Genomic DNA, 25629 nt, shown 5'->3' on the forward strand with positions numbered 1-25629 from the left:
AAAGAAAGTTGAGACAATAGAGCATCTATCAAAATTCTTTTTACATCTGTAGGGAAGAGATAAGAAGTAACATGAGTATGGTGCAATTACTGACGGGAATGGGAGAAGAAATTAGCTGGATGAAAAAGATTATTAAAATAAAAACAGAAAATAGAACTAGAGACCAAAGAGCGTTTTAGAGTAAAAGCCAAATTAGGGTAGAAAAGGACAGGCGTAATAATAGGCGTTAAGGGGTTAGTCTACTCGAGAGAGCCAAAAACAGGCGAATTTTCAAGAATTAATTTCAGACGAAGTATCGGTGATAAATGAATGTTTTTTTTTATTTTCTTTGTTAAAGTTTCAAGAACATGTCCAAATTTTTATGCGTTAAAAAATTTTAAGATGGCGATGAGGCACTCCTTCGCGCGCAACCATGTTTTTTAGAGGTGGTCAAACGGTGTACATGGTTTCTGGAATGTGGATGGTCTAAAACAAAAAAAAATATATAGTTATAAACTATATTGTATTGTCTACGGAATGACGAAGCGTTTTTTCTCTCCTTGTTTTTGGCGTCAAGAAAAAAATTCCTGAATTTTTTGCTGCATTTTTGGACTCAAATTACGTGTTATTATTATTAATAATTATTGAACAAAATATTATAATGATAAAATCGTTCGTCATTCCGTAACTACTATTCCATAGAATATGTGTACCAAATTTGAAGTCGATTCATCGATTAGAACTCGAGATATCGTGTACACCGTTTTGAAAAACATAGTTTTGAGAAAAACGCGTTTAAAGTTTCGGTACTAGTTTTTTGAGTGAAAAATTGCATTTTAAGCGTCTTACCGTTAATCAACCATTCCTGCGTCATACAGTAAATCTTCCACCTCGTAAAAATTCTCTTCGAGAGCCGATTGTGCTATTCTTCTATTAATTCTTTCTTGTTTGGAAGTCTCGAACGACCGCTTGTCAGCAATCGCAATTCGCAGCTCATCCGCTTTATCGCACATTTCGACGGCATTTGGCGCAATTTGTAAGTTCAGGACGTCCATCATTTGTAGAATACTCTCGTACCCGTGATTAAAAATGCTTGCTGCAAAATACGATGCCACTTCCACGGTTTTCGCGCGACTAAACACTCGTTTCGGAGCAAAATGATGCAATACTGGCGTGCTGTCTGTTGGAAATACTTCTGACTGACTATAAAGTATTTTTAACGACATCTGTTGATGTCGTTAGTGTATTAGAAAAATTCAAAATTGAATGGTAAATCGTTATGTTGTACCCGCCGAACAGGTAACGATTTGCAGCAGATATAGGCGTTTCGGAGCACTCCGGAGCGCTTGGGTAGGAGCTCGAAATTTCAATGAAAACGAGTTCTGGCAGGTATAAGACCTTTTGTCCCTTATTCTAGAGGGTTCAAAGGATTTTTTAAGCCAATAAAAAAAAATCGATTTTTTGACCATTCTCGAGTAGACTAACCCCTTAAAGTATGTATAATCTTTATGTAATTCTGTGCATTTGCGGCGTTTTTTTGTTTTTTTTTTGTTTTTTATTAAATGCAGACTGTAATAGTGATATGGCATTATTGTAAAATTGTATTGTAATACCCCCTTTCAATGCCACAAGGCAAACAGTTTATTTATCATCTATTTATCTAATATTACATAAAATATATATGAAATATGTCCATATATAACCATACTATGTTTTTTCTCTTGTATAATCTCTGTTTGTATGTACAAAAAAAATAATAAGAAAAATTAAAAAATAATTTAAAAAATAATTATTGCAGTTTTTTTTTACAAAAAATAATCTAAGAAATTGTGAAAAATTTGCTCATATATAATTATATCTTATACACAATTATTACATTTATATATGATTATATGTATATGATTATATCTAAGCAAGTAAATAAACAATGCAAAAATTATCCTTTTAATTATTTTCTAATTCTCTTTCTTATTATTTTTCTTGTACATACGAACAAAGATTATACATGATAAAAAAAATATGGACATATATGGACATATTTTATATAATATTTTATATAATATTATGTAATTATATATATTTAAATATGTTTTTATATAGAAATTTTTTTACCGAAAATATATAATGAAACTACGAATTCAAGTATTTAACGCACAGTACGCGATATTCGCCAGCCTCGCTTCGAAGGTTCGAAGAGAAAAGATACGTAATACCTGGTGTATTGTATACGAAGTATTATTGGACACAGAGATGTAACTAGAACCGACTGGAAATGTTCGAAATAAATTCCAAATAAAATTCAATTATTCCCTAGATTTTTATTGTTTTTTTTTTTAGAGAAAACGGAATAATTTCAATCGGAATCCATTCCGAACAGTTCCATAGAAGAAAAAACTCCATTGCTACAGTTTAAAAATTCCGCCAAATGTAATAAGTTACTCGCATTCACCCTTAAATTTCAGAGTGAAAAATGTTCTTCCTGAGGTGCACCCGGGTGAAGTTTCTGAACGAGTTCATCTCTGTCACACTACGACCCGAACGTTTTCGAACAGCGTGAGTCTCGGCAGGTGCCCCCGGGTAAAGTTTCCGAACGCAGCCTTAGGGGGTCTATACATGTATGCGTTTGGTTCGTAAGCCCGGCTCGGTTCGGTCTTTACTCGTGCGTGGGTGGGATGTCACGAGCTGGGCTTGATGTAAGATGAGCCAAATTCGTACATTTTCTTTTCGTGTATGGTGAAAAAACGTTCGAGTCCGGCTCGCGAATCAAGCTCGCCGAACCGGACTTGCGAGTCAAACTTGTACGTGTATAGATATCCTCTTAGATATATAACCCGTTGTGAAACACCTCGCCTCAAGATCTCTTGCATAATCAGCATCTGAAAATCCTATTATATATATTAAGTCTGATGCGCTTTCACCGCTTTGGTACATTATGCCTACATTTTTCGTAGCGACTAAAAATACAAAAATTCTCTTTACCGCTCACCAACTTTCTTTGGAATTATTTAAAAATTTACTGGCGATATTGACCGTATATGTTATATGTAGACGCGATACAGTAGCAAGAAACATAAGCGATCCGACTGCTTCGCGATATAGTACATTAGACAACTCCTTTTCTTCAGATTCTACGGGCTCTAGTATTACATAAGGATCTGCTGGAACAGATACTACTTTTGCATCATTCATACTAAATCTTTCGAGAATTTCTGCGTGTATGCACTGTGATGCAGGAACATTGTTTTTCTTTCTCTATCTCAAATAAATTTCAACCCGTCAAAGCTACTACAGTCACTGAGAGTCAAACGTACTTCTTAAGTTTTCGATAATTATGTCTAACACTTTTTGAGATTCGCACGCTACGAAACCATCGTCAACAAACAGCTCAAGATATATCGCTGATAATTATTATAAAAGATGCACTCATCAGCATCTGTTTACTTGAACTTAAACCGTTTCAAAAAATCACGAAACTTGCGATTCTAGCACCGCGGTGCTAGTTTTAGTCCATATATAGCGATTTCTTTAATCAACACACTACTTCACTGGCATTGTTTTCGTTTTTCAGACCCGCTGGCAGTTCTATATGAATTTCCTCTTCTAGTTCACCATATAGAAACGCTGTACCAAATTGAACCATCTCGAGGTTCTCATGGGTGACTGCTATCGCCAACAGTACTTGCAATGAATCGTAACGAACTACGGTGAGGTCTTGTAGTCCACTCTTTTCTCCTGAAGAAAGCTTCTGGCACATAACCGCAGCGCACTTCTATCTATTCCTTGAATTACCTTGAACATCCATCTTATAACAATCGTCCTTTGTTCATGATCTCTGGGTATTATCTGTCACGTGTTATTTTTCTCGTGAGCCTTGAGCTCCTCTTTGATAGCTCCTTTTCACTAGGACACGTCAGGTCGGGGAGATCCCAGTTGCGCACAGAATAAATCAAACACAGCAGGTCTCGCCTTATTACTCCCAGGGCAATAGGTGTGGCCAACAGCCTCTGTAGGCTGTTGCCGAACCTGGGAGGGGCGAGTGGGCGTGTTCGCCGACTTTACGCGGGGACGGTCAGCGCCGTGGAATTATACGAGCCATCAGTCTGGGCTCCTCAACTGGCAACCACCGAACGCTCTAAGATGCTAATGTGTCGCGTTCAACGAGTGATGGCCACCAGGGTGTCATGAGCGTACGGAACCGTCTCCCATGCGGCGGCAACGACCCTGTTGCGGTCAAGTAATGGCGCAGAAGGAGGAGGCGGAAAGGCGCGGAAAGCGCCTTCGTAAAGCGAGCTCCCAGAAGAAGGGGAGAGTTCGCGGAAAACGCCAACCCGCACCCCCTCGACCATGGGGGCATTGGGTAACGGTCCAGGGGAGAGGGGATAAACTAAGCTCTCTTCCTCCCTCTCCCCAGTGAGAAAAAATCGGACCTCGGTGGAAAGGCGGCGACAGCGGCCTGACGCACGCTCGGGGTATAATCGGTATAATCTCGTCGGTATAACAGGAATCATAACCTGATTCCTGTCAACTTTAACGTTTAATATCTCGCTTCACGGGGCAGAGCGACACTTTTTTCTGCTAGATTCTTTTGTTTCACGCAAAAACGCGTCGATTAAGCTTAAGTTCAACGAAATCGGTGAAAAGGCCACTATTCTTCAGATTTACCAAAGAGAGTACTTTGTACAGAATTATTATGAAAAACAGCAAAAGTGCAGTGTCATTAGAAATAATTTTAATGTTAGAAAAACTGTCACGGAGCATGATATCACAAATACAACAATGTGTAGAATATGGCTCTGTGATTGATTTACAACATCTTAAGATTGTACTTAAAACAGTCTTAAATATAAGATCAAACTATATGAATACTGGGCTATGTGTACGTTTCTTGCTGTGTTCGATTGCAACCATCGTGTGTCCATTTTCTACTGTGTCCGATTAACACTATGTCTGATTAGCACTGTGTCCGATTGCAACCACCGTGTGTCCGTTTCCTACGTGTCCGATTGGCACTGTGTCCAATTATCACTGTGTCCAATTGGTAATTAATGTGTCCGATTGTCACTGTCCGTTTCCACTGTGTCCGATTGCAACCATCATGTGTCCGTTTCCAATTGTGTCCGATTGGCACTATGTCCGATTATCACTGTGTCCGATTAACGCTGTGTCCGATTGTAACCGTCGTGTGTCCGTTTCCTACTGTGTCCGATTGGCACTGTCAATTGATTTAACTTGCTAACTATCCAATTTATTCTATGCGCAACTGAGCTTTACTCGTCAGGTCCACACAGCACTTTCTCGTAAATTGTTGGTATGTTAAATTCAGCAAAAATTGATTTATACCTAGAGGGCGCAATTAATTTCGAAATAGAAATATGTATAAAAGATCAAATTAATCCATATATGCTCATAAAAATACAATAAATTATTTTTAAATTATAATGTAGAAATGTTTTACATGAAACATGAAACATTGCACATTTATCTAATTTTTTACAAACATTATTTAAAAATTTTATTCTAACAAAACTGTTGTGTTATGACGAATCATTTTAGAGCAATCTTTGCGAAATTTCCGTCATTCATGATGCCATTTACAGAAAAAAAGATTAGCTACTAGGATAAACATTCAACCCACGCTTCTGTTTTAGTAAGAAACGTTTTAAATCAAAAATTTCTCAGGAGATGGATCGGACTTCGTGGTCATCAGAAGTAGCCACCACGCTCCCCGGATCTCACACTTATAAATTTTTTCGCATGGGGTTTCTTACAAAATAAAGTCTATCAAACTCTGCTGGAAAATACGGAAACTCTGAGAAATTCAATTCGCAACGCGTGTGCAAAGATCACTCTTCTCATGCTCAAAAAAGTGAGAAAATTTTATGTGTAGAATCGCTTTATATTTAGAACAAAATGGTAGTTACGGAGAACATTTGTTGTAAGCATATTTTAAGATTAAAAATAAATTTTGTCCAAATTTGTTCCTTAAATTGTATCTAGGTTGTTATTTTCTATTAATTTCATTTATATTATTAAATTTTATAATTATACTCTATATTAGAGTTGTAAAAACTAATATCTCTTTTGCCACTTTACGCCAAACTTGCATTCTAATCTTATTCTGTAAGTCGAGTAAAGCTTGCCCCGGTAAACAGATAGGCAACCCAACATACTGATGTGTATGTTGCAGAAGCATCTTGTACACTGCGGTGATTACTGCCTCCGCCCACAAACGTAGCTCGATTTTTGTCTGCATCATCGTTCGCGCTCCACATCGTCCTGTTGTCTCTCTTTGCCTTATCATTTTGTTCGGGAGTGTATGGACCACTCGTCTCGTGTTTAATCCCTGTATGTACTCCATTATTGCAGTATTTGACCGTTGTCACTATGCAATCTTCATAACTCAACCGAATTTATTTGCAGATGCACGTTCAAATATTTTAAAACTCTCGTATGATTTATGTCTTCAGAAAAACACGTTTCTAAAGCCTGAAGCATTGTCCTAGAACCACACAGAACTTCGCACCTTTTATCAACTCCGTCGACATTGGCCCGCACGCATTACTATAAATAAACTCGCCCGGCCACCTACTCACTTTTTCGACAGTCTTATTAAAGGGTAATTTGTGTGATTTCCCAAGTTGGCAAACATCACAGAAAAAGTTACTCTTATCAGTCACTTTGATGCTGCTTACGAGGTCTTTACTCATCAGTTCACTTAATGCACGTTTGTTCAAATGTCCGAGACGCTCATGCCAGACTCTCAGACTAGTCATTGGACACGATAGCTTCGTTGACACACCCCGGTATTTTTACGCGGGAGAATAGTCTACATATTTTATTTGACTGCTATACGCCAGTTGCAATGACTTCGTCGTCGCGCATCACCAATGTATCGTTCTCGCGAAACATTAGGTAACCTCTCAAAGTGCCAACCAAAAATAAATTTTCTTGAACATCCGGCACATACAAAACGTTCTCAATGCGGGCTTACCGTCGTCACACACTATTCATTGTCCACATTCACAGTTCCTTCACCAGTCACAATACACTCTCCATTATCGCGATATTGTGCAGCCGTCTCTCTTCTGACGGAACTCCGCGAATCAGTCTTTTCGAAACGTGACGTGTTTCGAGCAACCACTGTCAATGTACTAAACGTCTTTTTGATCAATACCGAGCAATTCGTGCCTTTGGTCACTAGATGGCCCCTTGTACCGACCGCGCTTCATCTCTACCCTGGCGAAAATGAGAAGTTTCGTGAACGTTTCTTTGGCGTTTACGTGAGCGTTTGCGGAAGTTCGTTGAGAGTTTGGAAACGATCAGTAAAGATTTCATAGAGCAAAAATTCGTGCACTGCAGCGTTTGAAAGGCGTTTGTACATAGCGTTTTTGAGAGTTTGCACAAAAATAAGCGTTTACGGCTGTGGTCTACTTGACGCTACAAATGCTTTGAAACGTTCTTCTTCATTGGAAACTGCATGCAGCTTCTATCGAGCGTTTAACAAGCGTTTACTCTTGTCGTTAGAAAAATAATTTTTATTAATGATAATGGAAATTTTTAAATCGAATCTACTTTTCGCCTTACAGGGGATTTGCTTATATACGTGGTTAGATGTATTTTAAATGCGAAAAAGATGCACCGCCTAGCGGCGTTGTTGGAAGAGCGTTTGCTGAATGGAGGGAAAACGCTCGTATTACAGCGTCGGGAAAAACGTTTCTTTGGCGTTTCCAAGCCGTTTGCGTAAACGCCCTATAATTCGCCGCATTAAAAAAGTATTTGCTGAACAGAGGAAAAACACTTGTCTTACAGCGTTGGGAAAAACATTTGCTAAACGTTTGAAAAGTCTGACAAGAAACTCTCTGCACGAAAGTAAATCAGCGTTTACTAAACGTACTCTGAAAAGCGTCTTCTCAACATTGCAGAACTTTCACGAAACGTTATATGTACCGTTTGATAAGCGTTTTAAAAGCATTTAAAACCTAACGGCGTTGTGTAAGCGTTCTTACAAAGTTTGAAAGCGTATAAACTCTTAAAAACCCTCATCGAACGGTTGTCAACGCTTTATAAAGCTTCTTATTTTCGCCAAGGTACGCGCTTATGTTAACTCTCTGCATATGTTATTACAAACGCGCAATCTTGTGAGTCGTCCTCGCCGCGGTCACTTTTTTTATTTATGTTAAGAACAATCGCGCGTAATGCCTCTTGGCCTGGCCAACAGCAATAGCACTCAACGTCCTTTTCATCTCGACGCTTCTTCTTTTTGCCTTTGTCCTTAATTTTAGAGTCTTTAAAATTAGTCACTTTGTTGATCTTCATCGCAGCTAACGCACTTCTCTCGTATCAGCGTTTAACCGGATTTTTTATTCGACCGTCTTCCTATCAGGATCAACGCTATCCCTCGGCCAAAAATTTTGCCGCTAAGCTCGCCAATATTTTGCTATTAACATCCAAGACGTTTTCTCCGAGATTCATGAGCTATTTTACCATATTTTGCATCTTGACCATGTGCTGCACTACTGTGTCCGTCGGTCCATGCGATATTCATGAAACTGCTGCGTTAATAGTTGTCTGTTCAAGGCCGACTTATGCGCGTAAATTGTTCCAAGTTTATCCCACATCTCTTTTGCAGTAGAATATGTCAGAAGACACTCAAAGACACTCGAGCCGAGTATATTCCATCGACAAGGATATGACAAACATAGTCCTCGCATTATCGTTGATCCATATTTTGCCTTCCGCCAACGCACTGTTTGCCGGCATAATTCTGTTACCTTTCACGGCATCGATATCGTACGCGACGAACACCTGAGTCATCTGAAACTTCCACCCAAGAAAATTCGTTCAGTCAAATTTAGATACGTGTCTCGTCGATAGTTCACTCGACATTTTTGCTTGTTTCACTGTTCACCTCCCTTACTCGTTTGCGAACACTGACAAAAACTTATACAAGCCCCCAATATATGACCGACACCATACACGCGTATACTTTCCGCCGCTTGACAACTCACTAAAGCACCGAGAAAATCGTGCTTGGGCCCATAACTTGAACGCAAGACAAAGTTTTCTTCACTTCTTATGCTTTAATCGCTGAAAGAAAACGTCGAGGTAAAATTGAGTTTTGTTAAGTTTTTATAGGTGTTTGCAAACGAATAAGGGACGTAAACGGCGAAACAAGCAAAAAATGTCGAATAAACTATCGATGAGACACGTGTTTAAATTTGACGGAACAAACTTTCTCGGGTGGAAGTTTCAGATGATTCAGATGTTCGGAATAACGAAATAACGAAATAACGGAAGAAGCCGAGCACACAGGAACCGGAAAACGAACAAGAGCACCGCCGTCATATCCATACTGCGCACACACACTAACACGCGCGCTATTCAAACGCGCAAGACACACCCAACATTAACAAATATTGGTAATTATTTACAATAGGGCCTTTTCCGAATTTTGATATTTTCTTGCGGCTCTCTTGGTAAAAACCTTTGTTGTAACTCCGACAGTGATAATCAATCAGGGGAGCCCGAAAAATATGTACCGTACCAATATAATTTCGAGATGCCTTTTTATGTCGCGGATATTAACGACGAATGTATTATTGGAATATATTTTCTTGCTAAAGCGGAAATTTTAGATGAATTTCTCGAGAACACTCTCGGTTTGACGAAGAGTGTTGAGGGTGAGCGCGGGCTAATTTGTTCTCGAATAAAGGACTGTTCTGCTCTTTTTCCGATATTTGAACAAAGATCCTCACATTTAGATCTTTTATAGAAACTTGTCTTTTCTGATTTCTTGAAGGAATTTTGTCATGTCTTCTCTGAAAATATCGTTGCTGGGAATTGTGATGTTTTATGTCATAGCATAAAATTGTGTGATTCTCGAACTATTAAGCAGGTACCTCGCCGAATTCCCCTTCATCTTCAAGCGGAAGTAAATAAATTGCATGGTAGAAGTAACAAAATGTGCTATTTTCCCGACGAGTTTTCGTCACGTTCTGCGCAGCACCAAGTTTCCGCCATCTTGAAAATAGTAACTGAGATCAGTTACTAGATTCTAGTATCTAGATTAGGTTATACAGTTTTGCAGCAGTGGGTAATTATACAGTTTTATGAATATAAACAATTGTCTTTAAAATGCCGTCGTGTTCATTTAAAACATGTAAAAATACGTCACAAAAGTATAAAAATGTACGATATTTTTCAATTCCAAAAAATAAAGAAATGATTGAGAAATGGAAAACATTTTGCAAAGAGAATGTTAATCCAAACAACGGTATGTATATATAGTACTGACAGTTCGTAAATAAAATTTAACAAATTAATAATAACAAAATATAATAAAGTTGATGAAATATATTATTTCAAATTTGTTTATCTAGCTCGGATTTGTTCCCAACATTTCCATTTTTCACAATACAAAGATCGATCCTTTTTACGCAAGTTACTACCGAACTATAGCCCTGTAAAATCTCGGAAATTAAAATCTGATGCAATTCCAATGGAATTTGCAGAGGACAACGCAACTGTGATAGAAAATGATTTGAGTATGTATATATATATATATATATATATATATATATATATATATACCTATGTAGATAATACTTTCATTTCCCAGTGAACACAGTTTCTAACAGTTTTATAACTGAGAAGTTACAAGTAATATTACGCCTGTTATACTCTGTACAACGTAACTATAATATAAAAGGTTATTTATAAGTAATATTACCAGATTTACACACATTTAGAATACATATTGGATATATAAAAACTTATATTCAGGTAATATTGGATAAGAAGATTTGTAATATTACGAAAATGTAATTTGTAAGACATAGATGATATTACAAACGTTATTTGCAAAACACGTTAATGTTATATTAATTTTGCACACAGTGCGTAACTTGTCCATCAGGGGTCGGAAAATGGATCATAATAATTAAATTGAGTCATACTATTTTTATCGCTAATTAGATGTAATAAGAATACAATTATATATGCATTAAGGTTGATAGCTCGCTTCCCGAACGCAGCCATAGTGAAAGTTCCCATTTAGGGTTGATTTATAATAGCCGTAACCGTTGATTTAAGCCGTAATCTTTAAGAAATTGACCAATCACAGTCGAATGTGAGAAGAATAATCGACTGTGATTGGTCAATTTCTTAAAGATTACGGCTTAAATCAACGGTTACGGCTATTATAAACCAACCCTTAGGCTGAAAAAAAATATATATATATAGAATCGACATATGCGACATATCGACATATGCGTCGATGGTCTTAACCGCCGTGGAGAAAGCACGTGTTGCTCTTAACCTTTAATTGGACCAAAGTGATTATTATAACTGTCGGGAAAGAGATTTGTTGCGGGGGCTAGAGGAACATTGGAGAAATGTGCCAAATAACCACGTATATCCTTGAGGAGGACAAAAGGCACGTGTTGATCGATGGTAGTGACCAAACGAGAACAAACATATATAGCTATAAATATAATATCCAGGTATGTACAATGAGAAGTTATTACAAAAAATCATAAATATTCGCATTATGTTTATATGATAATTAATTCTTACTATATTTTTTTAAATATTTCATGGTTATTTTATTAAATATAAAAATTTAATTTAATTTTAGTGGTAATTATTATAAAAAGATGCCAAAAGACCTACAATATTTGTCGAAGAGACGAAAAAATCAGCTGATTTCTCAAAAAATTGAATCCTACAGAAATACGGATATCTCTAATACAAATAGTGGTCTTTCTTCAGATCTTGCATTAGACAATGTAGTCTGTGTGGAAATAAACACTCCAACTCATTCGACATCTATTAATGTTACTAACAACGAATCAACCGTTGGTGACAATTTTGGACATCTCTGCCCTTCGAATTCAGAGTTTTCATCTGTCACTTCACGTACTTCACCTGTAGTTGAGAATTATGAAGAAGATGCGGTGCAGATTGAAATGGAGCAACATACTTCCTCTTCAGGTTCAAATTTCTCAGAGATTGATATAATAGAAAACCAAAATTTGGATTTTGATGAAAACAAAAGTGAGAATAATTTACAAAGTAAATTACGATCTTGGGTAAATACAGAGAGGATTTCTCACAGGTCTGTTAAAAAATTATTAACAATATTGCGTAATAATGGACATAAAACTTTGCCTCAAGACGTCCGAACTTTAATGCACACACCCCGAATTAGTGAAATTACGACAACGGTGGGAAACGGTTCTTATGTACATTTTGGACTTGTCGTCGGTCTTCAGCGGTCAATAGAAAAATATTTCGTACAAGTTCCAGATTCTGTGAAATTGTTAATTAACTGTGACGGAATGTCTTTGTCGAAAAGTTCCGGAAGCCAATTTTGGCCTATTTTGGTGTCCATCCAAGCAGATGTTTATATAAGACCATTCGCTGTAGGAATTTATCACGGGTACTCGAAACCAACAAATGCAAATGAATTTTTACGACCTTTTGTTAATGAAATGACAGAAATTCAACAAAATGGTTTTTTTATAGCGGAAAGAAATGTTTAGTTGAAATTGCAGGCATTGTCTGTGATGCTCCAGCAATGGCTTTTGTGATGTCTACAAAAAGCCATTCTGGTTATTTTTGCTGTCATAAATGTACTCAGGAAGGAGAATACATTAACTCCGTAGTTTTTCCAGAAACAAATTTTACAATGAGAACCGACGAATCATTTCGTAATAAACAACAAGAAGAACACCATACAGGTGATACAATTTTACAGGAACTGAATATTGATATGGTTATTCAAATTGCAATTGATTACATGCACTTAATATGTTTAGGAGTTATGAAACGTCTTCTCCTTTTCTGGGTGAAAGGTCCGCACAATAGTCGTTTAAGTAAAAATAATCAAAAAAATTTGTCTGATGCAACTGTAGCAACTAAATCGTCAATTTCATCTAAATTTTCAAGATTACCTCGCACTTTAACAGAGGTCGATAAGTGGAAAGCTACAGAATTCCGATTATTTTTGCTTTATATAGGCCCAGTAATTTTAAAGTCAATACTGTCTGCTGCATATTATATTCATTTTCTTACATTGAGTATTGCAATAAGAATATTATGTGATCCGAATACATGTATAGCATTAAACGATTATGCTCGTCAGTTATTAGAATATTTTGTTAAGAATTATGAAGTTTTGTACGGACGACAATTCATGTCATATAATATCCACAATTTATTACATTTGTCTAACGAAGTTAAAACTTTTGGCCCATTAGACAAATTTAGTTGTTTCAAGTTTGAAAACTATTTAAAAAGTTTACGAGACAAAGTTCAAAATTCTCCAAAGCCATTGGAACAAATACGTAATAGATTGCACGAAGAAAATGAAATTCCCGTTGTAAAAGAATCAAAATCATATCCAATTATATTATTATGCACAGACAGGAACGCATATTAAGTGCATTTCACAATTACAAGTAAACACCCGAATAACTGCTGTTTGTTAAAAACTAATGAGATACTAGTTGTAAGCAAAATTATCATAAATGAGAATGAACTATATCTTATTGGTGATTTATTTTCAGCAATTAATCCGTTGTTTACAGAACCTTGTAACTCCTTAAGTCTTAATATTTGTGAAATTAATAATTCTTCAAATGATGAAAATGTTACTATTTTGCTCTCTGAAGTTAAAAACAAGTGTCTAAAAATTATATCAGGACGAGATACGTCAGCAATTGTCCCATTGCTTCATCATGACAATTAACAATTATGTATGGCAAATAAATATTAATATAATATAAGAGTTTTTTGTTTATTGCATGTGAATAATTTTTTTCTAATATACCTAATATTTCTATTTAAATGTACTTATTAACGCTAATTTTAATAATGCAGTATACTTGAACATACAATTGTACAATAAAAAAAGAAAAATTAACTTATTAAATTTACTTATTTACAGTTTCACGAAACAGAAACGTGATTTCCACAAAATGTCTATGTTGTTAAGAAGCGTTTTTTCGACGAAGTATATTATTTTCTCATGTACTCGCCGCTTAAAGGTAATATTAATTTTTTTATTTTTTATAATTTTTACACATCTTTCAATATTTTCAAAATGGTGCTAAAAAGAATGACATTGAATAAAATCAAGTACGTTGTAGAAGTAGGAAAAATGCAAGAAAAAAATATTAATTTTGTTTCGCTGTTTTAACTTCAATATTATTGTATTTAGAATAAAATAAAAATAGAACAGTTATAAAATTTACAAGAAACTAAACTTTATTTTTATTTATAATAAATAGAAGTTTATTATTTGTAAAAAAATATAGAGAGCGTCGAAGAAAAGCGTCACTAAATGAAGCGAAAAAGTGTAAACGTAGACGTGAGTCTCAGGCCGTATTTAAATCTCCCGCGTTTGCCTACGTCAGAGTGCGCATTTTGCGCCTTATATAGTGACCCCGCGAGCGCTCATTGGTCAATTACCCCACATGACTCGCTCGTGGCGGGTTCGTGCCGGCAGCAGCGGATGCCTCACCGGTCTTTGTCATCCGAAGTATCTAGAATCTGGAAGTATCTGAACGTGTACGTGATTTTCGCGGTTACACCGTCGCATGCCTATACCTCAGTGCAATAATTGCAGTCTAGTATAAAGGTATGTGTAGGTTAATACGAATTTTCCTGTACATAGACTATATCATTGAAGAATATAAGAAATTCAGTAAAAAAAATTCTACAATTTTGCCATGGGGCCCATAAGCAATGTCTGATACACACAAAATTCTTATTTGTTTAGTAGAATGGCTTATGCAGTTGTGTGTTTTTCCGACAATACCGTGTCGGAAGTGCCGACAAATTGGATACATGAAGATGACAATGAAGTTATGTGCTGGTGGCCACCAACCTCTGTAAAAAACGTATCAACGTTAATATCGAAACGTGCGGACCCTGACAGAAAGTCGTGGAGCTTAATCTCTGTGAAAATACAAAAATACTTTGGTAAGAATTATAACCTTTATTTATGAAAATGTTTGTAGTATATATATATATATATATATATATATATATATATATATATTTGTGCATTATTTTATTTCTTGTCTTTTTCTTAGCGTCAGTAGAGAAAGCGAGAAAAGCTGCAGAAGATGATAATTATACATCAACGGATGATCAATGCATGGGTAAAGGGCAACGTAAAAAGAAACCTATTATTCACGTCAATCATTCAGATACAGATGAAAATAAAGAAAAGAACAATGATAAGAATAATCGTAGATCCAGTTCTAAGAATAAGTTGAAAGTTTATGGTAGAAAACAAGTAAATGTACCTATTAACAAAGAACAATCTGAAGATGATCTTTCGGGGAACGAACAGAACATTGATAAAGCTCTTCCTGCATGGCCTACAGATCTAGAAATACAGAGTTCCCAAAATAATGCTAATATTGGCGTTAAATCTGTAACAAATAATAATCAAAACGATGGTAAGTTCGTATTTTTTTTGTATTTTAATCCTAAAACATACACGGATCTTTTTAAATTTGGATTTCAGTGATGCAGACAACTGGACGTGAATTAGTTAGAGAACATTCTGAAATGTCAGCATCTAAAAGTGAAAGTAGTGGTTCTGAAAGGACGTGGAATACGAATAAGAGCACAGAAAATAATACTGTATTAAATGTTCTGGAGAGAATTGACGGTAAAGTTCTTTTTTTTTACTGTAAACTTATATATAAATTGATAAATGTACCAATTCCACGTACAAATACGTTTTTAAAAATTCAATATTTGTCACATTTTAAAATTAAACGAATTTGGAAGTATAGTTATAATATTGCCATTAAAGCCAAAAAAGATCTACTTCTCTTTCATATTTATCATTATATAAAATTGATTGCGTTGTATAGAACTACAAAGTAAGAAATAAATAAAAATTTTACTTTATCCAGATTTATCTTTTTTTTATTTATAAATATTATTTTATTCCAGAAAATGTCGAAAATTTAATGCGGGCTATAGCAAATATGCACCTGGAATTAAATGATGTTTCAGCACAACTGACTAACAAATATATTCGCAACGGTCAAAATAAATCTAATACAGAAAGAATTAAGACGTTTTTACCATTAAAATGTGTTGATGATATTAAAAAAATCGAAGCTGAGTTGAAAAATGATAAAACTTTATATAATGAATATGTAAGTACAACTAAACAAAATTTGATTCTATTTGCATACTTAATAAAATCGTTTTATTTCACACACACAGGAAGCTTTTTTACAAAAAATCGGAGGCCATTCACCGAGAGAACATGTTAGAAATATTTTGGCAAAAGTCTTTTCTAATGAATGTGCAATTAAATGTTCCTGGAAAGGACGCAGACAAAACTTTGCTGTATCAAAATTATTGGTGATTACAGTAATGAAAGGTATATTCACCTATATATTTTTTTGTAATATATTGCATAATGAACACAATTCAAAGGATTTTGCCTTTCTTTATAGACATCATTTTGGGACATCACGTTGTAACAGAAAAAGACCTGGATACAATATCTGCGGAGTGGTTCCGATTTGCAAAGCAACGGAAAAATCGAGAGGAAAAGGAGAATTAAAATTAAAAGCAGAACAAACAGCCTGCTATATGGTATTCTCATTCTTGTCCATTACTTTTAAGTTTACTACATATTTTTAAATGCATTACATATTTTATTTGTGTTGAATTCCAAAGATTAAAAAAATTTTTATTTGCAAGTATTAAATGCATTACATATTTTATTTGTATTGAATGTCATAGGTTAAAAAAATGTTTGTAAGTATTTATAATGTTTTTAAGTACTGTAAAATAGGTTAACTGGCCCATTAGGGTAACTTTGTCCAAAAAATATTTATTTTTCCATGTAACAGTTGTGTTTACTGATTGATTCAATGGATTTTGATGTAAAAAAGTAGATTTATCTGAATCAAGCAAAATATTATACTCAGCTGGCTATATGGGAAATATTTTCTATAAGCCAAAGTTCATTATATATATTAACTTTAGTATTGAATACCAAAGACTCTACAAAACTTTTTATTGTTTATAAAAAATAATATAATCGTATTGTGCACAGGTTATCTTGTAATGTTGTATTAATAAAAATGAGCAAATAAGTATATTTATTTTGTATTTTTATTATAAAAATTTCTGCTACCTTTCCCTTCTGCTAATCATATATATATATATATATATATATATATATATATATATATATATATATATGTAAGGTTAGCAAAAATATAACATGAATATAACAAGTAACAGAATATTTATATTCCATTCAATTTAATTAATAATAACAAACAATATTTCTCATATGTAACAGTAATAAAATAAGCAATATAACATGTTATGTACATGAGTAGGAAATAATAACTAACTAGTAACTTACTGGAAATGCTTTTGTAATATTACTTGTTACATTTTATTTTGTTACAGCAACATAATGTCAATATAACTGTGTTCACTGGTGTTGATCTTGTGCAGCAAAATAATATTCTTACCAAAGTCACGTCAATAATTAAACATATGAAAGTTGGTAATCGACAGAGTCTGCTTCCTTTTCAAAAAGGAATTCTCTTAAGTAATTCGTCATTACAAAATCTGTATTGTGATTTAAAGAAGAAATTTCAATCAGAAATGTCATATGTAATTACAAGTCAATTAAACCAAGACATAGTGGAAAATTTGTTCGGCTATATACGATCAATGGAAGCAGCAAACGATAGACCCACGGCATTAGATATTCGCTATAGACTTCGATGGTACATACTGGGGAAGCATTCAACGGACTTCTTCACACAAAAAAGCAATACCACTGCTCATGACTCAACCATGGACGAAATGTGTCTTACAAGTGGCATTGACTTTGACTGTAATGTAATGTCACCGACCGACGATGATATTGAGTTTAACATTGGCAATGTCACCGAATTTCAAAACAATTTACCTGGTGATTGTGAAGAAAATACCCTAAGTACTTTTAATGATGAAAATGCTGATTGTGGTAAGTTTCCTAAGTAACACATATCGCAGTCAAAATGACATTATTCTATCACCCAATATTATGTCATTTTTTGAACAATATGATGTCAAAATAATATTATTTTAACTGCAATATGTTATTAGGGTTATGTCATATATAATAATAATTAATACATTTTCATTATTAAGTGTTAGGTATGTTTATGTAATATTGTGGTAAGACAATTGTAGATTAATTTGTAGCATAATATATATTATTCTAATTAATTTATAATTTAACGTCACATGATACTTTAAGATAATGTAATATATTTTATTCTAATTAAATTGTACTTTCAATTAGAATAATAGTTAAATTACATTGTAAGTATACTGATATATAATACTGTTGTTAAGAAAATTTCAATTTCAATTGTATATAATTAGTCTTACTTTGTAATTATGATAATTATTAATTGTGATTGTATTATTAATATTTTAATGCAATACATTCTCTATTGTACATTAAAGTTTAAACTTATCATCTAAAATTGTATTATTGCAAATACAAATGCTTAGAGTTGTTACAGTGAACTAATTAATTAGAAAATTTTATGTTAAATTGGACAATTAGCGACGTAGACAATCAAGTCCTACTTATATAAATATATAAAATTATTATAAATAAATTGAAAATTGAAATTGTCAAATAAATAAATTAAAATATGAAGTTTTCAAACAGGGTTTCCAATGTAATATACATGCATGTTTATCCTTCGATCTTTTATTTCAGATCCAAGTAGTAGTACTTTTAATAATTATTCTCCCATTCCTGAAGAACTGAAATTATTAAAGAGGTTCTACAGGTACTCTCTAGTCAGTCGAGAGATGAAAAGAAAATCTTCAAATTCATCAATTCTAAGTATTCATAAAATATTTTCATGAATTTTGATGATGTTAGAGCTTATATCATACCTATTTTAGTCGATGGACAACGTTTGACCTTCTGAGCGAACAGACGGATCATGGAAGGAAGCGCAGGGAAAACGGAGTAAAAGGAAGGAAAATGAAGGAGGACCTTGGGGGAGCGATGGGATCGACGGAGGAAATATAGAGGAAGAAGAGAAATTGAAGGGAACAAGCGGAACAGTCAGTGAAGCAAGAACGAGAAGGCACAAGAAGGAAGAGACGTATAGGTTAGGACCGAGGGAGAAAGCGGAAGGAGAGGATGAGAACGAAGGAGACGGAAGGTAGCGCAGGCGTGCTGGCGAGAACGCGATCGGAAGGCTGCAGTGCAAGACGAAAACGGTGAGAGGAGATGGCGTAAGACGCGAAAGCACCGGCTGCGGTCGAGACGGCGCGGGGTGCCGGCCCCTCCAAAAGAGCGGGTTGGCACTACTGCGGGGCGTCGAGGCGCAGCAACGGTGCAGGCTTGAGCGACGGGCGGCCGCAGGGGGAAGTGATCCGCGCAGTTCCTTGGGCCTAACGAACCCACGGCATTAACCCGAGTTCCCGATACCGCGGACATACACACACAACTACACATACTCGCGTCAGTGCAATGTGAAAATAGACACGCCTCACGGCTTTACGACAAGTGGTTCGTCCTGGCCGTATTTGAGCTGTATAGCTCTCAGGCCATTCACAGAAGAAGAAGAAGAAGATTGAGCGACGGGCGCGCGCGCGGAGCGAGACCGGGAGGAGAGACAGGACGGCGCTGTGAGCGGGCAGAGCTGGCAGGGCTGAAGAGAAACGATACGGGCCGAGAGGGCGCACGCGCAGAGCGAAGACGGGAGGAGAGACGGCGCTGGGAGCGGGCAGGGATGGCAGACCTGAAGGAGAGGCGATGAAGTTGGCGTACTGATGGAAAGCGCGGAAGACGAGAAAAACATAAGCGAAAGGTTAGAAGTAGAAATAGTAGTAGAATGAGAAAAAGGAACGTACCGAAAGAGAGGCAGACAGAAAGTAAGTAAATAATGTAGATAAAAAAAGAAGAGAAAGCGGGGAGGAAGAACAGAGGCAGGTAATGATAGATGGACAGTCATAAGCACTAACAATTTCAATGCAGTGACAGGAGAGGAGAGGACGAAGAGGATCGAGCAGAGGACGGAAGAGATGGAATGGATAAAAGAAGTTATAAAGGAAATAAGGGAGGTAGGACAGAAAATAGAGCGACAGACCAAAGAAATAAAAAAAGAAATGAAAGAGATGAGAAGACAAATGGAAAGGCTGGAGAAACGACAAAGGCAGAGCGAAAAGAGCGAGGGGCAGGACGAGACAGAGGAAAGAGGATCGGATGAGAGCAGTGAACGAAGGGAAGAAGAAACGGAGAAGGTGAGGGAATACAGCGACGGAGCGGTAAGGGGGAAGAGGGCAGTAGATGAGGAAGAAAAAAGTGACGTTGAAGGATGGAACGAGGGAGGATGCTGGTGGAAAGAGGTAGAGAGAGAGAAAGAAAATAAAAGGGAGAAGAGAAAAAGGAAAGAAGAGGCAAAAAGAAAAGAGGTCAGAAAGAGTGATGATGGATCAAATAAAAGAGGAGGACAGAGACTATAAAGAAAGAAACGAGGCCAGGAGAGATAAAAACGAGAGAGAAGCCAGAAGCAAAGAAGAGGAAGGCAAGCACGAGAGGGAAAAAGCGTGACGAATAGCAGAAGACATGGAGGAAGATGTAAGAAGAAGAAGAGAAAAGGAAGAAAGAGAGAAGGAGCAAAAAGCAGAGAAAGAAAATAGAGAAAAAGAGCAAAGGAAGAAAAGAAGAATAATATGGAGAAAAGTAAGAGGAGAAGATCCGAGGGAAAGAAGAGAGCTAGTGAAGATAATAATGGAAAGAGTGACAGGAAGAATAATCCCGGTAAGAGGAGTAGTAGAGGCGATTGGAACAGACAAAAACGAACTGATGTTTATGGAGCTGGAGGAAGAAGAGGACAAGGAAGAGATAATTGAAAAAAACGGGGAAATATGGAGGAAATGGGAAGTGGGGGTAGATGAGGAACTTTCAATGGAGGAGAGGGCCTATAGACACAAGCTGGTAAACAAAGCAAGAGAGGAAAGAGCAAAAGGAAGATCGGCAGTATTAACAAATAGAAAGCTGTGGATCGACGGGAAGGAGGTGAAATGGGACGAAGAGGGAGAAAGATGGAGGAGGATGTAAACTGACAAGGAAGAAACCAAGGAAGCAGTGAATGGAATCAGAAGGAACGAGAGGAAGTCGAGAAGGAAAACACGAAAGAAAAGCCTGGAAAGAAAGGAGGAAGGAAGTGAAGAGAAAAGTCACAGGAACTAGTAGGACCGGAGGAAAAGGGGGAGGAACGAGCCAAGGGGGGCATCTTGGATTGTAAAGAGTCAATATTTAGCAGTCGAAAGAGCAGTGATTAATAGACGATATGGTAAAAAACGAAGACAGATAGTAAGTTATGTAAAAGCGGAACCCTTTGGATTGTATAGAGTTAAAAAGAGGCCAGGACAGGAGAGCAGAAGTCATGTAACGGTTTGGGTACGTTCCGTAAAAACGCCTTGTAAAACCGAGAGGAAAATACAATAAAGTGATTATATATACCTATTTTAATCAAAGCGAGGAATAATTAAAAATATCGAGTAAGTGCTCCTTTGACTCCGGCTTCTTATACATGCGAGAAAATATGGTAACGCAACGTCACGAACTTGAGTTTCGCTGTTCTGCTCATATGAGCGTAGTCCTTTCTAGTCAGTGACTGCGTTTACTTTTATAAATTTACAATGACTCCTCCAAGCCCGACCAATTCATGGAGAAATAAGGATAGAGTCTTGCGTGGTATCAAAAGAGGAAAATTCGCTAAAAAAAAAGTTGTTCTTCGAATGGAAAATGCCCAAAAATCATTGACAGATAAAAGGTTATGTGAGGTGCAGTCGCTGCGACGTTGTTAAATCTCCCTTGTTATTCGAAGCACGCTACGTGAACTGTGATATGGCCTGTTTCAATAGCCAATATCACAAAATTTTACACAATAACCCTTGTTTTTTTCGATATTTCTGAAAAGCTTAAATTAAGATCTATAAGAGTTCCGTTTTTTGAATCTTTGGTAGGCCGCCTTCATATAATTAATATCTTGTTTCCTGTCTCCGGGAACCCTTTTGCCATAAGAGCTCATGTTAAAACTGTGATTTCAAAATTCATTTTTGCAAATTTTTACACGATAACCGATGCTAAAATTTTTTGAGCATTTTTCTCGCATCTCACTTTATACGTCCATGAAGTTTTTTCCAATTTTTAGATACATCTATTATCTGTAGAACCTTCTTAAGCCAACTAGAAAATTTAGCAGTTGTGGATATCATAGAAGAAGAAGGCCTAAAATATATTGCAGGCTATGCCGCTTTTAAATATATGCATAAACATAAAAATTTGGGTAATCCTACTGAGATGTTGGTTAATCCAAAAGAAGACTGGATCAACTATATCTCTAGAGGGAAAATGATAAGGCCTTCTTCAGAATTATTAAATGTCGCAAAAATAATGAATGAAGAGTTTCAAACTTACCATAGATCCTTTTTGCGGAAAGATCGGTGGGCAATTAAAACAGTAACAGATAGAATTGAAAAAAAAAATAAATGATACAATCCCACGCAAGGTTTTATTATGTTTAATCAGAACAAGAACTTACATAAGACTTCGTATAATTAATAAAAAAAATCTCGTCGAAAAACAATAATATAAAACAAAAAAAATGAAAAAATTTACAAACAAAAAGTAATATATTTTATTATTCAAAAGTAATATATTTTTTTGTCTTGACGCACAGGATATATGTAAGCCTTTTATTTTACTCTGTATATTTTTTATTTTAACTTAATTCTATTTTTTTTATTCTAACTTTTTATTTTATGACTTTTCATATTTGTGTTTGTATTATATGTTTTTCTTTTAAATATATTTATCATAATTATAATTACATACGAAAAATCTGTCATAATAATTCTTTCTTGCCCCAATCTTTGTTTTAATATCCATTTGAATTATACAAGATGGCGAAATCTTGTCACGCTCTCTTATTGGTCAATAGAAATGCCTGCGCAGTAGCACACCTTGTTACTTCCACCATGATAAATTGGAAAAGATAAAAGCCCAAAAAGTAATCGAAAAATCAAGCAGCCTTTGGATTTCTCCAGTTGTGTTAGTTAACCCTTAAATGCCACACCTCTCAAAAATCTCGTATATGACATGAGGGGTCTAAAAGACCCCAGCGTGAAAAAAGTCTCCTTACTTATTAATTTTTTTATTTTTAATTATAAAAATTTTTTTAAATATTGTTCAAAGCTTAGAAAAGAGAATAAAATGCTTATATTGTTAAAATTTCAATTTCAACATAGTATAAAAAATTAAGTAAACTGAGTACTGCTAAGTGTACAAACGGGTAGGTCAATCACTCAACTATCATCAATGGGAGCATGAGCTCCATTTTTGACAAGAACATTTGAAAATATATCATTGTAAAGGGTCTGGGGTCCGTTGGACCCCAGGGGGCATTTAAGGGTTAAACAGAAGAACGGCTTTATACGATTTTGTGGATTATTGAGGAGATTATGCTGTAACGAAGAAAGATTCCTTCCCTCTTCCAAGGATTGACAATATTTTAGATTGTTTAGCGAGAAATTCGTGGTTTTGTACTCTTGATTTAAAGGGTAGATATTGGCAGGTAAGATTAAATCCTAAGGATCGTGAAAATACTGTTTTTTCTTGCGGAAATGGTTTATGGCAATTTACAGTTATGCCTTTTGGTCTTTACAACGCCCTTGCTACTTTGAACCTCTTATGGAAAAAATTTTGAAAGGATTAATTTCTAAGATTTGTTTTGTGTATTTAGGTGATGTCATTGTTTTTGGAAAGAATTTTGAAGAAATAATGTGTAATTTAAAGGAAGTTTTTCTCCGTTTACGAAACGCTAATTTAAAGGTCAAACCTAAAAAGTGTGTATTTCTAAAAAGAGAAGTAAAGTACAGAATATATATCTCTTCTAAAAAATTGGTTCTCTTGCTGCGCTTACTTCATTTGCAGCTGTCATTGTATATTTTGACAGTTGTGTGTATCAAGGGTTAATAGTTTAATAGTGTAATAGTATAATAGCATAATGTTAAAGCTAAATAGCGCGCGCGAAGCGCGCGTCTGTAGTGTGTGTCTAGTATATATATATAATAAATTTTATTTCGCCAGTGAATAGAATAACAATTAAAGGAATTTAAATTAACCGTAACTGGCAATATATAACGTCTTTACCGATATGAACATTGAAAAACTGTGAGCCAACTTGGTTTGTCGGATTCACACAGCACTTTTTTCAGATCAATATCAAGACATTATTAATTTTGACCAAGGTTTTGGTCAGTTGATGTAATTTCTAAATTAAATAGTTTTTAAATTTTATTGCGAAAAATATTACCCCAGCCAGGGTTTGAACCTGGAACCTCCCGTATACCGTGCGGGTGTCGTGCCAATTCGACCACTGGGGCTGTGGTAATATTTATCGCAATAACAACTATAAAGTACTTTGGACATATTATATCTGCTAAGAGGGTTGCAACAGACCCAGATAAGATTTCTTCTGTCAAACATTGGCCGCTTCCAAAAACACGGAAGCATGTGCAAAATTTTCTTGGTTTTTGCTCGTATTATAGGAGATTTGTCAAAGGTTTTTCTATTTTGATTAAACCTTTGTACAAATTGACTGAAGAAAATAATAAGTTCGTCTGGTTTTCCGAATGCTAAAAGGGGTTTCAGAATTTGAAACGCGTTTTGACTTCTCTTCTTATTTTGGTTTTTCCTTCAAGAGAAGGACAGTTTATTGTAAATACCAATGCCTCGAATCATGGAATCGGAGCGTGCTTTCTCAGTTTCAGGGAAAAGAAGAAAAGGTGATCGCTTATTTTAGTCGGGTGTTAAATAAATCTGAACAAAATAATTGTGTCACCCGACGTGAGTTATTGGCAGTAGTGGACTCGGTGAAATCATTTCATCACTATCACGTTCTTTGCAATGGTTAATGTCTTTTCGGAACCTAGAAGGGCAATTGGCAAGATGGTTGGAGCGTCTGCAGCAGTACGACTTTGACGTCTGTTATCGGAGCGGAAAAGCTCATGGCAATGCGGATGGATTGTCTAGACGTCCTGTCGTCATTGTGCCAAGATAGAGCTCAACGAGGAATCTGAGGAAGAAACTTGTGGTCGTATAGTCTTCGCTGAGGAAAATCTTCAGGAATGGCGTCCCGCTCAGCTTCGGGATCCAATTATCTCTAAAATTTTTCAAGCCAAAAAGGCTGTAAGACAACCTGATTGGCAGATTTCTCCTCGAGAGCCTTCTTTCAAAATCTATTGGACCCATTGAGAAATGTTGACGATTGTTGATAGCGTTTTGTATAAAAAATGGTTCTTTCCAAATTTACGGAAGAACATCTTTCGAATTGTTGCGCCACAACAAAAGACACAAGAAATTTTGAACAAAGCCCATATTTACCTTCTGGGGGACATTTTGGTAAAAATAATATTTATTTAACTTCGGCTGCTGTCAAGAAGTGGACTTGGTTTACAATAAGTTCCTTAACACAATCATCCATCCGCACATCGCCCGTCAATCACAACAATTTTGACGGGATCATTCCTCACGCTAAAGCTCGACATTATTTATTACTA

General features: G+C 35.7%; 2 protein-coding genes across 7 annotated transcripts in view; one reads left to right on the forward strand and one right to left on the reverse strand.

Moving 5' to 3' along the window:
- Positions 1 to 25629, reverse strand: part of LOC143894865 (uncharacterized) — a 78790-nt gene that overhangs the window by 25029 nt on the left and 28132 nt on the right. For 4 of the 5 annotated variants that reach the window (XM_077401510.1, XM_077401512.1, XM_077401511.1 and 1 more), the window contains exon 10: positions 15096 to 15422. The exons of the other annotated variant lie outside the window; for it this stretch is intronic. In XM_077401510.1, the coding sequence (XP_077257636.1) occupies positions 15268 to 15422 (155 nt within the window). In that variant the 3' untranslated portion in view covers positions 15096 to 15267. Of the gene's footprint in view, positions 1 to 15095; positions 15423 to 25629 lie in introns of those variants that run through there. 5 annotated transcript variants of the gene reach the window in all.
- Positions 11260 to 14620, forward strand: LOC143894866 (uncharacterized). 2 transcript variants are annotated; one of them, XR_013256189.1, is made up of 4 exons: positions 11260 to 11480; positions 11615 to 13736; positions 13928 to 14027; positions 14298 to 14620. XR_013256189.1 is itself a non-coding variant. In XM_077401516.1 (2 exons), the coding sequence occupies exons 1-2, from the start codon at positions 11428 to 11430 to the stop codon at positions 12519 to 12521; spliced, it is 960 nt and encodes a 319-aa protein (XP_077257642.1). In that variant the 5' UTR covers positions 11260 to 11427; the 3' UTR covers positions 12522 to 13911. The 2 variants fall into 2 exon arrangements, 1 of the variants encoding a protein (XP_077257642.1); XM_077401516.1 differs by lacking the exons at positions 13928 to 14027; positions 14298 to 14620 and having other exon boundaries at positions 11615 to 13911.

Source organism: Temnothorax americanus, unplaced genomic scaffold (assembly GCF_048541705.1).
Source record: "Temnothorax americanus isolate GAGA-0224 unplaced genomic scaffold, ASM4854170v1 Scaffold145, whole genome shotgun sequence".
NCBI classification, from domain to species: domain Eukaryota; kingdom Metazoa; phylum Arthropoda; class Insecta; order Hymenoptera; family Formicidae; genus Temnothorax; species Temnothorax americanus.

Excerpts from the sequence above, each read along its gene's own strand:
- LOC143894866 (XM_077401516.1), top strand. The coding sequence starts at position 11,428 with ATGGTAGTGACCAAACGAGAACAAACATATATAGCTATAAATATAATA. Across the intron at positions 11,481-11,614 it reads GCTATAAATATAATATCCAG|TGGTAATTATTATAAAAAGA; the intron begins GTATGTACAATG and ends ATTTAATTTTAG.